Here is a 15,192-nt window from a genome sequence, read left to right as displayed (position 1 = left end):
CACCTCTGGGTACCACACGGCAGCTTAGACAGAGCGCAGCTGAGAGGCAATGGGTTTTTCATTTATTACTCTTTGAAGACAGACATATGTTACCTCGAGACAGAAGACGGAAGAATCTTAAAAAAGAAAAAGAAGTCCTGATTATTTGTTTTAGATGCTCTTCTTCTTTGAGTAATCTGCTCACTGGATTAGTTACTTAACAAAGTACAGTGTTCGTAGGATTAATGGAGAAGAGAGGAATGTGAAAAACACTCTAAGCTGGTTTAATGAAACAAAGATGTTAATGATATTTAGGAAGCCTGAGATTTACCATTCTAGACTTTGCTTTACCTAAGACTTAAAGATGTAGATGACCTTGGAAATACGCTCATTTTAATTGGCTTTTGTGAACCTGTCTACCACCACCTGAGGTGAAAGCCTAGAATACCTCACTCTTCTCTTTTTTTTTTCCCTTGCAGTTTTACTGAGATATAATTGACATACAGCAGTGTATAAATTTAAGGGGTACAACCCAATGACTTGACTTACATATTTTGCAAAATGATTACTGCAATAAATTTAGTTAACATCCATCACCTCATGTGTTTGCCAAAAAATGTTTTTTTCCCTTGTGATGAAAACTTTTCCACTCTTCTCTTCTTGAGTACTCATTCTGTCTGCAGTGGAAAGCCCTCACACTCGTAAACTTCTCTGGTTGCAAGAGGTTTCTAAGAAGAAATCTGCAAAGAAAAAGAAAAAAGGTTGATGCAAACTGTCTTGTCCCTACTGTCTCCCCTTTCTGTGTGTGTGTGTATCAAGTTACCTCAAAGACAGAATATTTGGGGATGCACATATATGTGCTTTCATTAAAACACGTCACTCTTCAGTAGTACCCTATACATTACTATTTAAAAAAAAAAAACCCGGATAGATCAAAATTTCACTTTTCTCTGTCACCATAAACTAAAGCTATTCAGTGACTACTACACCCTTGGCTCTCTATTGTTTTTTTGTTTGGATATAAATGATATTACAGTATCCTCATCCCAGTCTATTACAAACCAGAGTTTAGAATGCCTCTTGAAGATTTTGCTTTTTATAAACAACTTAACAATAAAAAAACAGTCATTGCCTAGATAACATTTATTGCTACAGACTCTCAGGTGGTTTATTATTAAACATAACCTATTGTGATAAATTTTCTAGAAACTTTGAGCTGTACAGATACTTATAATTGCCACTATTATCTATCTTTATAGTTTTGCAGATTGTTCAGTTTTTGTTTTCTTTTGATGCTTTGCTTCCACCAATGAGAGGAATATTTTTAAACCATGCTGGAAGTTGAAACCTAATATGAAATGTTGACCGGACAGGATACTGGCCTTCTTGAAGCTTTCCTGCTAGGATTACTTGTCAGTGATTTAGGAATGCCATTCACTGTTGTAGGCATTCCTCATGCCCTAAAACAGGCACCCAAGCATTAGGACAATGAGATTCATTGTATGTGAAGAAAGGTCAGCAGTTGTTTTACTAGTTCATAAGATATTGGAATTAAGATGACAATTTAAAAGCTAAATGTCAACAAACAAACAAACAAAAAAACAAACAAAAGCTAAATGTCAAGGCTTGGAAGGCCTGCATACCTTTGTTCTAGTCAACCTGAGATACTTGACTTCTCAATGGTTTAATCTTCAGGAGCAGCGAAGTAGGGTAAAGAATAAAGAATATGAATAAAGAATAAAGAACCCAACATGGTGCCTATCGTGTTACAGTAATTTTTAGGATTGTTAAACACTAAATGAATTTAGTAAGGAACACAAAATGTTAATGGTTTCTTTAGTTAATTTGAATATTCTTTTCGGTGGTTAGTGAGGAATGTTCAATAATTTACTTAACTAGGCTGCTGTTTCCAATTTCCAATTGTGAAATTATATAATTATTGACTTACTGGTGTAAAGAAATTACTTCTTTTTCAAAGAGAGATAAAATTAAATAAATAATATACCAAGACGGGTGCCCCTTCACTTACAGAAAGACTGGTCTCCACGAGGTGATATCCAAAACGACTAGCCTGAAATTCTTAAGAGAAGAAGCTGTTTTCAATTCACTGTATTCTCTTCTTAAAATAATTGGTAGTCATATTTTGGCTGTGTGTATCATCTAAATGTTCCTTTCTTTCCCGGGCATTTGTCATAACTTTGTTTGGGGTATAAGTATGCCCTCTCTCACTTAATTTCTTTCCTGACTTTCTCATTCCTTGTTAAGGATCTCAGTTTTTCCATGAAATAATTTTATGAATAATGGCTAGTGTCCTATTTCATGTCACAAAAGTGCATTGACCCAGTTAGTGTCTTAATCATTACATAGGATAAAGACCGATAAGTGGTGTGCTAATGCAAAAATTGAAACATGAATTAATATTAAGTGTGTAGCTTTAAATCATTTGGGGGGTCACTAAAGTAATAAAGCCTTGTGTTGTCCTGGTTATTAACTTTGGGAAACATTTCAGTGAGGTGAGGCCAAATGCCATGTCCCTCTTCTCCACCTTGTGTTGGAAAGGAAATAAATAAGAGTGCTTGCTCATTTGCAGATAACCCTAGCAGTGGGACCCAACAGAGATTCTAGAGACTGTGGTAGGAGATGTACTCACTTGGAGACGGGAGAGAGTATGGAGCTTATGATGAAGGTAGCAGCGTGCCCAAGAGACATCCCTGAGGAGGTTGTTGAAAGTCTAGTCCAGATTCTAGTTCTCTGCTCTGCTGAACTTTGTCTATAACCTGAGAGAAGTCCTGACAATCTCTGTGGACCACAACTTCCTCCTCTGTATAACCTCTTAGTTATTTCGGCTTTAAAAGGATGCGAATTTGTACACTGAAGTTGGTTTTAGGAGCTAAACTAAGCCCCTATGTACTGAGGGTCTATGGGAAAATGCAGAGTTCCAAATAAACAATCACAAGGATGCTTTTATTATAGAATCCAAATAGACACAGACTGTGAAACGCTAGACTTGTGACTGGTTTATTAACTGGGAAATTCTGGAATTGAAGTGTGACTAGCCCTTTTCTGTGTTGATTAATCACAGACCCCAGAGGGTATAAGTGAAGAACAAAGGATTCAGGAATTGACTGTGATGGAAGAGTCCCGGATAGCAATTCTGAACAACCTCGAGGAACTTGAACAAAAAATCAAAGATATAAATGACCAGATGGAGGAATCTTCCAGAGAGGTATAAACCACAAGTTCACTTATTACCCTCTCTCATTTTTCTTTCTTTCCTTTAGCTTAAATATATCAATGCCTATTAGGGCACAGGCCTTGGGGGGCAGAATACATAGAGGTCAACACCAGCGATTTGTAGCTGTGTAAAATGGGTACGTATGTGGGGTAGAAATGCCTTTTTTAATGTTTCTTTCTTCTTTCTGGGTTTTTTTTTTTTCATCCAATGAGGTGAACATATAAAGCCATTTTTAATGTGCGTCATATATAACCGACTTTGTCTTAACTAGTGTATGCGTTCTGAGCTGCTTCAAGGTCTGTCAGCTGAGGTACCATGTATTTAGATGTTTAAGTTCAAATCCAACAGACATTTTCTGAGCATGTTAAGTATGAGTTGGGTATCATCTTGGCACTATGGGGGGATTTACATAATTAAAGAAAGGGGCAATTTTTTAATACCTCCATGGAATGAGAAGAAGCAGCTAACTCTGCCTAAGAAGGATCTGCATGTCTGTACTCACGGATGATGCAGTCAGCCCATGTGTGGAAGGGGACTGCTCACCTGTCATCTTATGCATAGACCCTGGGGAGCCCCTCCTGCTGGCATTGCTAGGAATGCAGCGCTTGCGTGCTGGGCCGAGTATAATTTTCATTTCCCATGCTCTAGGGACAAACAGAGACGTGGCTGCTCCCAAGATGGTTCACACTTGAGCTTGAATCTAAGCGAGTAGGCAAAATATCCTTGAGAAGTAAGCAGAAAAGGGGTTATCATAGAAAAATTAAATGAGAAGATAACTAGTGTTCTTAGCAAATATATTCTGGCCTCTCCACTTTCTCATATAGGAATCCTGAGTCTCACATGGGTACTCTGGAGTGTTTTCTGGGCTCCATAATCTGACTGATAATGGTAATACTTTTTGCAATTTGTAGCTGTTAAAAATACACCTCTAAAGGGGGCAGTTGAAAATTTCTCTGAAGGTGAAACACCTCTGAGCTTTGTTTTGTGTCCTCAGTTGGATATGGAATGTGCTCTCTTGGATGGAGAACAAAAATCAGAAACAACTGAACTTATGAAAGAGAAGGAGATTTTGGATCATCTAAACCGGAAAATAGCAGAACTGGAAAAGAACATTGTTGGTGAAAAGACCAAGGTAAAAGAAAATTATATTTGATACAAATTTTATGGGCAAAATGGTGCGTCCATTTGATTGAATTTAAATGTTGTATGAATCGCCATGGTTTTGGATTTGTGTGTCATGTTCCTGGAGACAGCGGCAGTGGAAAAAAGTCTTAAGATGAGGTAAGTAGTTGCAAATTAAGAACTGTCAGGTGCAGAGCAGCTGATGCTAAGATAGTAGAGCCTGTTTAGTTTTTGAGCCAGTATTCGTGGCAGCTTTTTCCGCTTGAGCTGAGTGAATTGCTTTTTTCCAATCAGGCTTTCTGCTCTTCTGATCCTGCTTTGTTTTTAAAGAATCATTTTAGTACTTTGGAACTTCTTTCCAGCATTGCCCTGTAAGGGTGGCTTAAACATATTCAAATATGGTTGCCTCATTTCTTTTCATTTTTCTGTTTATTAAAACGATGAATGGGAACCATGCATTTCATCTGTCTCGCCTTGCCATTGGCTTCAATGCAAGTGCACTGCTCTTTGACAAATGCACTGCAGTTTTCAGGGGATCCTCACACACTGCTGAGTGAAAACTGTGAAACACAGCTGAGACTTATTTTGGAAAAGAATATTTTTGAAACGCTTACACATTCAGGCCACAACCTGAATGTTAGCCGATACCTCCTAGGGAGTATGAAGAATTACTTGCAGTTTTTAGAATTCGGGGTGGTAGTTGGGTTTTTTGTTTTTCTGCTTGTCTGTTTTTTGCGGAAAATATTTCACTTACTCTCCTCTCAAATTCTGAGTTAGTTACAACTGAACTAAGCCTAAATTAAAAATTAAAATTCCAGTTTGAGAAAGAAAAACTAGTGAGCTTGAACACATTCCTTTCTTGCTCCTCACGTTCTCCACTAAGCTGAGAAAAAGAAAAGAAATTCAGTTTGAGTAAACTCCAGTGGTAATATGTGGAAAGGATTTCTGCTCAGTGTGGCTTCCTTTTTAGGCTTCTCTTTGTTTGCATTTGATCTTGGTGCCAGAGAATGAGCTCAAAAAGATATTGTCAGAAATTGAAGTCAGATTAAAAGCTACATATCAATATCTTGGTTGCCTGCTTACCAAGATTAAAATGCACATCTTTTTCATATTAAATTTTATGTATGTGCCTTCGAGCTCTAGACTTTGAAATAGTAAAGAATCCAATTGGGTAATAGTTATATTTTTCTTTAAAAGCTGAAAACCACATCGAAGGATTGCTTGTCTAGTTCTGCTGTACAGGAGGATCATGGTTTTCAAAGTTTCCGCACTGATACAGCAAGAAACTTTCATTGGAGGCATCAGATGTTTTTGTTTTGGTGCTTACTAGTATTTTACTATTTATGTCATACTGGAAAGCTCACGGGACATAGGAATGGGGTCTCAGGTTCCCTGTGAACCTGTCTGCCTTCCCCATCCATGTAGTTGTTTATCTTTGTGTAGCCCTCATATGACATGACCTATAAATTCTATTTGTCTACCTGTCATTAGCATCATATTCTACACAAAAGTGAAGCAGGTTGAGTCAATGCTAAATTTCACTTCCCAGGCACAGTTGTGTTATATTCTCCAGACCTAAGTAAGGTAGAGTCAGAACTCCAGGAACATGAGTGGAAACAAGCAAGGAGGAGGCTACTTCCATCCTTCCTATTATTGTTTTGGTGGCTTGATAGAGGCTGTGCATAGGAGAGAGGACGCTGGTGGCTTGAAGTATAGAATCAGCTCATGCAGCTGTTAGGGGATTAGTTGGTCTCGGAAGGTGGGATTATCGTCTGTCATCACATGATATGAAAAATGGCAAAAACTGGCTTTGGGTGAGGGATTCCAGAGGAGAATGAGGGAAGTGAAAGCAGACTGAGCTAGATGATGTTACTGCATATTCTTGACAACCAAACTCAAATAGAGACCCATTACTGCTTGGCAACATCTCTCTGTTTCTCAAGTAAAGTTATTCTACCATTTTATAGCACGGCTATTTCATACCTTCGCTCTGTTCAAACTTCTAGTCCACTTTCATTCCCCTGGCTCTGAGATGATCTCACCACCTACTTCACTGAGAAATTAGAGCATCTCATATTCACAACTAAGGAAGGCTCTCTTCTCCTCAAATACCAGTCCCTTTGGATGTGCTCAGGGTACCGTCCCACCATCTAGAGGTTTACAGTCCTTCTGTTCCGAACTCCCCCCAGCCTCTCCCTCTTTACTGGACCTGTACTGTCAGTATGCCAATATTATTATTTTTTTAAATTATTGTTATTTAAAAATAAAGTTCCTTCCAGCACCTGCCTTAGCTAGTTTCTCTTCAGCATAGCCAAGCTTTTCAAACAGTTTTCTCAGTATACTGTGTGTTCTCCTGCTTAGTTCCCCATTCCTCCCATTCTTGTTCCACTACTCCATCAGATTTGCTCCTGTTAAGACCACTAAAAGCCCTGGTGCTGCCTAACCCACCCACTGGGTGCTTTTCAGCCCTCTTATGAGCAGACTCCTGAGCAGAATTCAAGACAAGGGACAAGTCTTTTCCTTGACACTTCCCCTCCCCCACCCCTTTGCCTTCGTGTACCACACACTTCCCCTCCCCCACCCCTTTGCCTTCGTGTACCACACTCCTCTGGTTTTCCTTCTCTTTCTCTTACTTATCTCTCTGACTTTTCCACCCGAGTTCCCATTCCTTCTTCCTCTGCTTTATCCAGCCAGTTGTTACAGTGTCTCTGATCTGAACCTTCTTCTTCTTTTTTTTTTGAAGCAAGCTCAGACTTCCCCAGAAGTCCACAGAAAAGTTCTGCTTGCTTTCATTGGTCTGAATTAAGATATATGCTTTGAATCATTTACTTTTTTTTAAAATTGAGGTGTAATTAACATATAATATTATATTAGTTTCAGGCGTACAACACGATTCGATATTTGTATACATTGTGAAATGGTCACCACAATATTTCTGGTTAACATCTACCATCTCTTGTTGAGAACTCTCTTCTCTTATGTTCTCACATTCTTTTATAGCCATGGCTTCAAATAACATGTACATGCTGGTGACTGCCAAATGTATGTCTTTAGCCCACAACCCTATTCTGTACTTCTGACTCATATCCTGTAGCCTACCTGATATCTCCACTGAGATATTTCTCAGGTATTTCCAGCTGAACACGATGTAACCGAACTCTTGATCCCATCCCTCCCCTGGCCTTCCATACACTTCCCCTGCCTCTGATCCTGTTCTTCCTCTAGTTTTCCCACCAGGACATAGCATCTCTATCCACCTATATGTCCAAACAGAAACCTGGAAGTAGATCTTGATACTGCTTTCTCTATCACCCCCACTTCTAATTGGTTACAAAGCTATTTTTCAATTACTCTAACTTCTCCGCATCTCCCCTAATAGCATTCTCTTCTAAATCATCAAAATTTCCTTTTGAGTTCCATTTCCATTTACTTCCCTTCAGTCTGTTTGCTTCACAGCAACCAGAGTGATTTTTCTTTTAAAATTTAAATTAGGTCATATCACTCTGGTTTTTGTTCCCCTGTATTTTATATAAATCTAAACTCCGTACCTGTCCTGACCCTTTCTATCACCTTTCTCCCCCTCTTCACACCACTCTCATGGCGGCCTTCCTTCTGTTTGTTTAAAGATCCATCCCACCCTCCACCCCTGCCAAGGTCCCTGGCAGACCAGCGTGCCCTGCCTGGAATTCCCTTTCCTATATTCCATGCCTTGTCGGTTGCCTGTCTTTCAGCGCTTAAGTTCAGTGTTAGTTTTTCAGAAAAACCCTACTAGCCCTTTCCAGCTCAGATTACATTCTCTCGGTTGTTCTTTCAGTCCTTTTACAAATCACATTTTATAATTTATGTTTGTTTTGGGCTTGTTAGATATTTATTTCCCTCCCTAGCCTGTGAAATAGAGGCAGGCACTGTTATCCACTGTTTATCCAGCTCATAATAGGTGCCAGAATACAGCCCAATGTTCTTCGGGAATATGGTACTTGGATCTCCTGCTAACAGTGAGTCCTGGCTGGGTCTGAACAGAAACACTGAGCCAAACACCTGCTTGAGAGCTACGTGCAGCCAAGTTTCAGGACAGCTGGGGTGGTCTGTCCAAGTGCTCATGCCAGGGGCTTGTAATCACGCTGCCCGTCGAGCCAGAGCGTAAGACAGAAGAAGGAAATGCCCTTTGCCCTTTTGGATCTCGTTTCCTTTTCCATACACCTGTTGCTGCTGTCAGATATAAACTGTGGAATGAGAAAACCAAAACCTGAAAAGATATCCCTGTTGGGGAAGCTCCAATTCAGATGTCAATAGCACATCCTGTAAGCCTGGCCCTCATTTTTTGGAGACAAGGCCTGGAGCCATAGGAAGAAAGTTCAGCAGCACCTCAGAGTTCAAATCCTGGTGTGAAGTTAATGACATTGTTTCCTTGGCTCTCAAGACCAGTCTTTAACATTGTTTCTTTTAGCTGATTTGGGAGCTATCATTCTATTTTACATATTTAGTATAAATTAATGTATTTCATAGGTGACCACTATTTATTGTATGCTACCATATAAAATATAAACTATAGACATAATTACATATACAACATAAAATATAGACTGTGTATTTAATTGTGTATTTGTTGAACATTTTTGCAGTGGCTCCCTGGGCTGACCTTTCACCGTCCTTATGGGGACCACTGTCAGGAACATCAGTGCACCTGTTTCCATGAGGCTCTGAGCTAAATGCCACCTGCCTGTTGTGTTCTCAGACGGTAGCCACATCACAAATAGAATCTCTATGAACTTATAAACCCTAAACAAATAGAAGTATCAGGGGGGCTTCCCTCCCTGGTGGTGCAGTGGTTGAGAGTCCGCCTGCTGATTCAGGGGACGCGGGTTCGTGCCCCGGTCCGGGAAGATCCCACGTGCCGCGGAGCGGCTGGGCTTGTGAGCCATGGCTGCTGAGCCTGCGCGTCCGGAGCCTGTGCTCCACAACGGGAGAGACCACAACAGTGAAAGGCCTGCGTACCGAAAAAAAAAAAAAAAAAAAAGTATCAGACTCGAACATAAACCCAGAGGGGATGTTTATTTGAACCAGTAAACAATAATCCATAGTGTTTTCTTAGGGCAAGAGAAAGGAGAGAGACTTGTTAACCTCTGTGCTGGTAGACTGTTTTAGGTTGGTGGGCTTGGTGACTGGGGGTGGGGAAGCCACCAGAACCATGAAGCTCAGTTTGGGCAAAAACTGGAAGCGGCTTCCCTCCCCCTGCACTTCCCCTCTCCAAGGCAAAGCCTGATTTGGGGCAACTGCTGAAAAGTATGAAAGTGTTCCTGCATTTGTTTATGTACATTTTCCTTCTGTCTTTGTCTATTTCTGACTACATAAAAAATTCAGAACTAAAAATAGTTTTTCAGTTCCTCTATTTTTGGATTATCTGTCTCATTCCTGCTCCTTAGCATATGACAATGAAAAGTTAGCTGTACTGAAATTAAATAAAATGGTTAAGGAAAGGCTCTGCTTACCTAGTATTGTTGAAGAGTCTTTCCATCACCTAGACGGTGATCACAAAGCTCAAACCATCCTTCTGTTTAAGGATCTGTCCTCACACAGATAGGTTGTGATATTTTGTAAGCTATACTGGTCTGCACACTTTTATAGCTAAACACACTTAAAGGTGTGAGCTGAAGTTTAAATCATTCTTCGCCATGCAACACGTTCCTGGGTGAAATCTTGAATTAGTTGACTAATTTTTCTGTAATAAGCATATAGCTTTGTGTCTTAAGTGGTTAAATTGTATTCTCCATTATTATCTTGCCAGAGTACCTGTTACTTCCTCCCCATCTTTCCTTCAGAGCCAGGGGAAGAAACAGAGCCTGCCCAGAATTCCTCAGCAAAATGTTAATGCCTCTTGAGTGCAGAGTCTTTGCCAAGTCACAGGCAGTGTTCAGAAGGGACCCAGCCCTTCCCGTGCCTCTTTCTTACATTTCAAAGTTAGCTCCCTGGTTAGAGGAAGTGGAAATATATCATGGGATTTGGGGATTAAATCAACAGGGTTCTAGATTAGTGTGATTTTTTTCTGGTGGTTGTTTGATTATGTAAATCCTTAGTGTTCTGATTTTCCAATGTTTTCTACACTAAACATCCATCAACTGTGCAATTAAAAAGTCAAAGTCAATGGTAAAAAAAAAGCCTAGGAAAGTAACATAAAAATGTGCCTCTTTAGAGGCAGGCAGAGAATGGGTTTTCAGCAATAACCGTCTGGGGACACAGGTCCGTAATCTTTCCTCTGCAATTCTGAAAAGTTTTGTAGAGGAAAAAACTTTTCATAAGGTTGGCACCAAAACTTAGTTGGTTTCAAAACCTGACTTGGACTGATATTCACACTCAATATGAATATTCATAAGTAGCTGCAGACACAGAAACATGTTTGATTACAGGGTTTTGCCCCAAACCTCAGTGGAAATGCCATACAGTATATGCTATATGAACTGTGTTACCTCTATCAAATGCAGAATATTCTGAAATCTAGAACACATCTGGCCTTAAGAATTTCAGATAAGTGATTTTGGGCCTAAAACAATTGCCTAATGTTGAACCTCTGAGGATGCCTGCCTCTCAAACCACCCCACAGGGCTCAGCAACTGGAAGGAAGGGGACTCTCAGGGTGTTTGGAGAGGACTTTGGATGGGCTACCCTTAAAAATGATGGCTTAGGTACTATGAATTTTAACATATCACTGCATCAATTCCAAACTTGACCCAGCGTTTCAATAAACATGGCCTGAGTACCTAGTGCGTGCTGGAGTCTATGCTGTACAGTTTGGAAATTACAAAGATGTATCTTAATTTTTAAGAAAATATTTATCAAGCTAATGAGGCTGCCAAATTAGGAAAAAATGTATAGGATGCTTGGTTAAATTTAAATTTCAAATAAAGAGAATAATTTTTTAGTATAATTATGTCCCATGCATTATTTAAGACATACTTACATTAAAAAAATCATTTGTTGTTCATCTTAAATTCACATTTAACTGTGTATCCTCTATTTTATCTGGCAACCCTATAAACTAATGAAGTATGCATCTTTTCAGGGTAACCTTGAACCATCTGCTTACCAAATATTAGTTAAATTATTTTTTATAGGTATTCAGAAATTTTTCGTGTCGTATTGGAATTCAGATAGAGCCAGCAAGTTAAATTTTAGTTCGTTCCTTCGAGAATACAGCTTAAAGAAAATTTATTATTATATTACTCAGCCATAAAAAGAAACAAAATTGAGCTATTTGTAATGATGTGGATAGACCTAGAGTCTGTCATACAGAGTGAAGTAAGTCAGAAAGAGAAAGACAAATACCGTATGCTAACGCATATATATGGAATTTAAGAAAAAAAAATGTCATGAAGAGCCTAGGGGTAAGACAGAAATAAAGACACAGACCTACTAGAGAACGGACTTGGGGATATGGGGAGGGGGAAGGGTGAGCTGTGACAGGGCGAGAGAGAGGCATGGACATATATACACTACCAAACATAGGGTAGATAGCTGGTGGGAAGCAGCCGCATAGCACAGGGAGATCAGCTCGGTGCTTTGTGACCGCCTGGAGGGGTGGGATAGGGAGGGTGGGAGGGAGGGAGACGCAAGGGGGAAGAGATATGGGAACATATGTGTATGTATAACTGATTCACTTTGTTATAAAGCAGAAACTAACACACCGTTGTAAAGCAATTATACCCCAATAAAGATGTTAAAAAAATTATATAGACTTCATGAGATGAATAAAGGAGCATTCTTCAAAAAAAAAAAGGAGAAAATTTATTACTGTCTTTTAACCACGGATCTGGCGAAATCAGTGGTCCTGAGAAAGCCTTAGATTATTAAGTTTATTCAAGATTATTGGCAGTTCTTGTGTACATGTTCAAATTATTTAGGGTAAATTTATAACCACTCCTGATCATTTGTATGATTAGAAGCAAGTCGTTCTGCCCCTGAAAGTGAAATGAATCATTCCTCTCTGAAAGCATATTTGATATTGGAATCTCACAGTTCTTTTTTTCTTTTGGTTTACTTGAGGCATTTAATCTAAAAGTAAAAATTTTACATTTGGGGTGTTACCTGTAAGAGAGGACTTTTATACTATGAAGGAAAGGTGCTAAGGCCAAATGTCTTCAAGTTTTAGTAGATTCTGTATTAATGTCCTATGTCTTCATTACAAAAATCAAATTGTAATTAATTTTGCCTTTGCCTCTCATATTATTCTGGGTGGCTAAATCAGTGATTCTGATTGCATATGAGAACACCTGGAGAGATTTTTAAAAAGCTTGTTCCCTAGCCTTATAACCCCTAGATTTCTAAGTGGAGGCCTGGGAAATAGTATATTTAAAAGCTCACCCAGCTTATTCTAATGTGTTCAGGGCTAAGAACCACTTCATGAGGATGGTGATCAAGTTACCTCGTTTCTCTGTCCTATTCCCCTTATAAATACTTATTCATTGAGTGAATGAACAACTCACCATGGAAGTAGATGTAGGCCCAATTTTATATACTGCTTTTTACTTTCATTTGCTGGTGAAAAATTTACCTTTGGCATTATATACACTTTAGGAACATCAGTCTTTTCTTTTCTTTTTTGGCCATGCTACATAGTTTGTGGGATCTTAGTTCCCCGACCAGGGATTGAACCCTCCTCAGCAGTGAAAGTGTGGAGTCCTAACCACTGGACCGCCAGGGAATTCCCAGAAACCTCAGTCTTAAATATGCAAAATAGACAGAATCTTACAATGAACTTGTGACCCAGCTGGATTTTTGCTGGCCCATCAAGAGAGGACAAGTCAATTCGAGAATGATGGAGGTGTCTGTGTTTCTAGGGAAGTCATGTTCTGGTCTTTGTTTTATAAATACACCCTTTACATCTGGATCTTCCTGGAGTGTTCCGATTCCTTATAATCTTATTCTTTCCACAAAGTTAAATTTGTTAAATATATTAAAAATGCATTTTAATTCATTTATTTCCTGAAACCAAATTTATGAATCCTAAGAAAAAATCTTAAGAAAAAATATATTAAAAATGCATTTTAATTCATTTATTTCCTGAAACCAAATTTATGAATCCTAAGAAAAAATCCTAAGAAAAAACATCAACCAATTTGATGTTTGGAAAATATTGCTATGCCTATAGTAGTTAGAATAGGTGACTTTAATTTAAATCTGGGGGGAAGAGAATAACACCCAGTGTTCATATTTTACATGTAAAAAGCTAGAATCCCTGAACCCTGGAATGTCATCTAATTTGTCCAACTATCTTACCTTCGCTGTAGAAGGTGATCCTTTCAGCTCTAATTAGCTGCTTGCCTAGAGCTAATTTTTCTTTGAAAACTTCCTGGACAGTAAATAGAAGAGAGGTATATTAATTTCTTTCTGGCTCAGAGGTGGTCTACTTTTGGCTCTTGTAGGAGTGATATCACGTCTGTGGCCCCGTGTGGTATATGGCCGGGCCCATCTGCCACTAGTCCCTCTTTCATCCTTCCCCTCACTTCCTTTGCCCTAGCTTCGGCCCCACTGAGCTGTCACTCTGAGACCCAGGTAGTGGTCACAGAATTACAAACAAACCACAGAGAAGCTGCAGAAGGTCCTGATGGTGTCTGCTTGCATAATGGTTCTAACTGCCCCCTTGTATGGAATTGCAAAACGTTTTGAGCACCTCAGAAGGAAGGCACTATGTAAACGTAAGGTACTTTTTATTAGTTGTTTATTTGTGCTTATTATTAGCAATTTAAAAATTGAGAGCATCAGAGGAATAGTTTGGTTATTTCTTCCGAGTTGAGACCTGTGTTTTAGGCCAGTGCCTTTCCATATTATTAAATATCGTATCAGTGTTTTCTATAAAATGTTATTTTAAATTTTAAGGCTTTGCATCTTTGCTATTTGATTGGAATGAATAGTTTTCTTATTTATTTAACTTTCTGTTTGAAACTAGAATGGCTGCAAATTCTGGTGATACAACACCTAGAAATAGAACTCTTTGTGGACAAAATTCTTTTGCTGTGTAATAGGGCAACCTTAGATCTGCACGCAAGGGAAATAACACATTTTCTTAGCCAAAGACAACAGGTGTTCTGTATTGTTGGTTTTATTAAGGGAAAAAAATTATTAATTCTGAAGCTAAAGACTAAATCTAACTGGCACTAGTATATTCAATTTTACTGTGAGGTAACACTTGAGAATCCTTTATTCTGTGAATGATGCCATCACTTTTTCTCACTCCTACACAGCAGCTGTGCAGAGTGAGCACACTTTACAGTAAAGACTGAGGAAACTTTCTTTCTTTCCTCTTTTTTTTTTTTTGTTTGGCCACATAGCTTGTGGGATCCTAATTCCCTGACGAGGGATTGAACCTGGGCCTTTAGCAGTGAAAGCGCCAAGCTGTAACCGCTGGACCACCAGGGAATTCTCTTTTAGGAAACTTTTGTTACTGTCTGCTAAATTCTAAGATGTAGAATCATTTTTAGGTTGATATATGGAGTAGGATTCTCAGTTTTCTCACTTCTAGATGTAATCATTTTGAGAAAAAAAAAGTGCTTCTAAATCAAAATATACATTTCTAAAATGCCCTTGACATTTTAAAATGTAAGTCAAAAGTGGAGATTCAAGTGTACTTGTGTAAGTATTGATGTCATATAGTTTTAGACTTAAACTCGAACATCTTTTATAAAGAATCTATGTATATGTTTACATAGGAAATCATGACCATTTGGATGAAGAAATGAGAGTAGTATAAATTTATAGGGCTACTTCAAATCTTCATCCTTTAAAAAATTTTTTCTGTGATATGCTTAGAAGCCAGTTTTATTTCTACCAAATCAATAGTGAACATAAGAAAGTCGGGTGATGGT

The 15,192-nt window shown here is 38.8% G+C and overlaps 1 protein-coding gene across 12 annotated transcripts in view; it reads left to right on the top strand.

Moving 5' to 3' along the window:
- The window catches only part of PHLDB2 (pleckstrin homology like domain family B member 2), a 235,721-nt gene that overhangs the window by 178,231 nt on the left and 42,298 nt on the right, over positions 1–15,192 (top strand). For all 12 annotated transcript variants that reach the window (XM_024735332.1, XM_024735343.1, XM_024735342.1 and 9 more), the window contains exons 4-5: positions 3,062–3,205; positions 4,209–4,346. In XM_024735332.1, the coding sequence (XP_024591100.1) occupies positions 3,062–3,205; positions 4,209–4,346 (282 nt within the window). The remainder of the gene's footprint in view (positions 1–3,061; positions 3,206–4,208; positions 4,347–15,192) is intronic.

The sequence above is a fragment of the Neophocaena asiaeorientalis genome, unplaced genomic scaffold, assembly GCF_003031525.2.
Source record: "Neophocaena asiaeorientalis asiaeorientalis breed wild unplaced genomic scaffold, Neophocaena_asiaeorientalis_V1.1 scaffold136, whole genome shotgun sequence".
Classification (NCBI taxonomy): domain Eukaryota; kingdom Metazoa; phylum Chordata; class Mammalia; order Artiodactyla; family Phocoenidae; genus Neophocaena; species Neophocaena asiaeorientalis.
The sequence above is the reverse complement of the archived record's forward strand: the minus strand, read 5'-3'. Positions and strand labels throughout refer to the sequence as shown.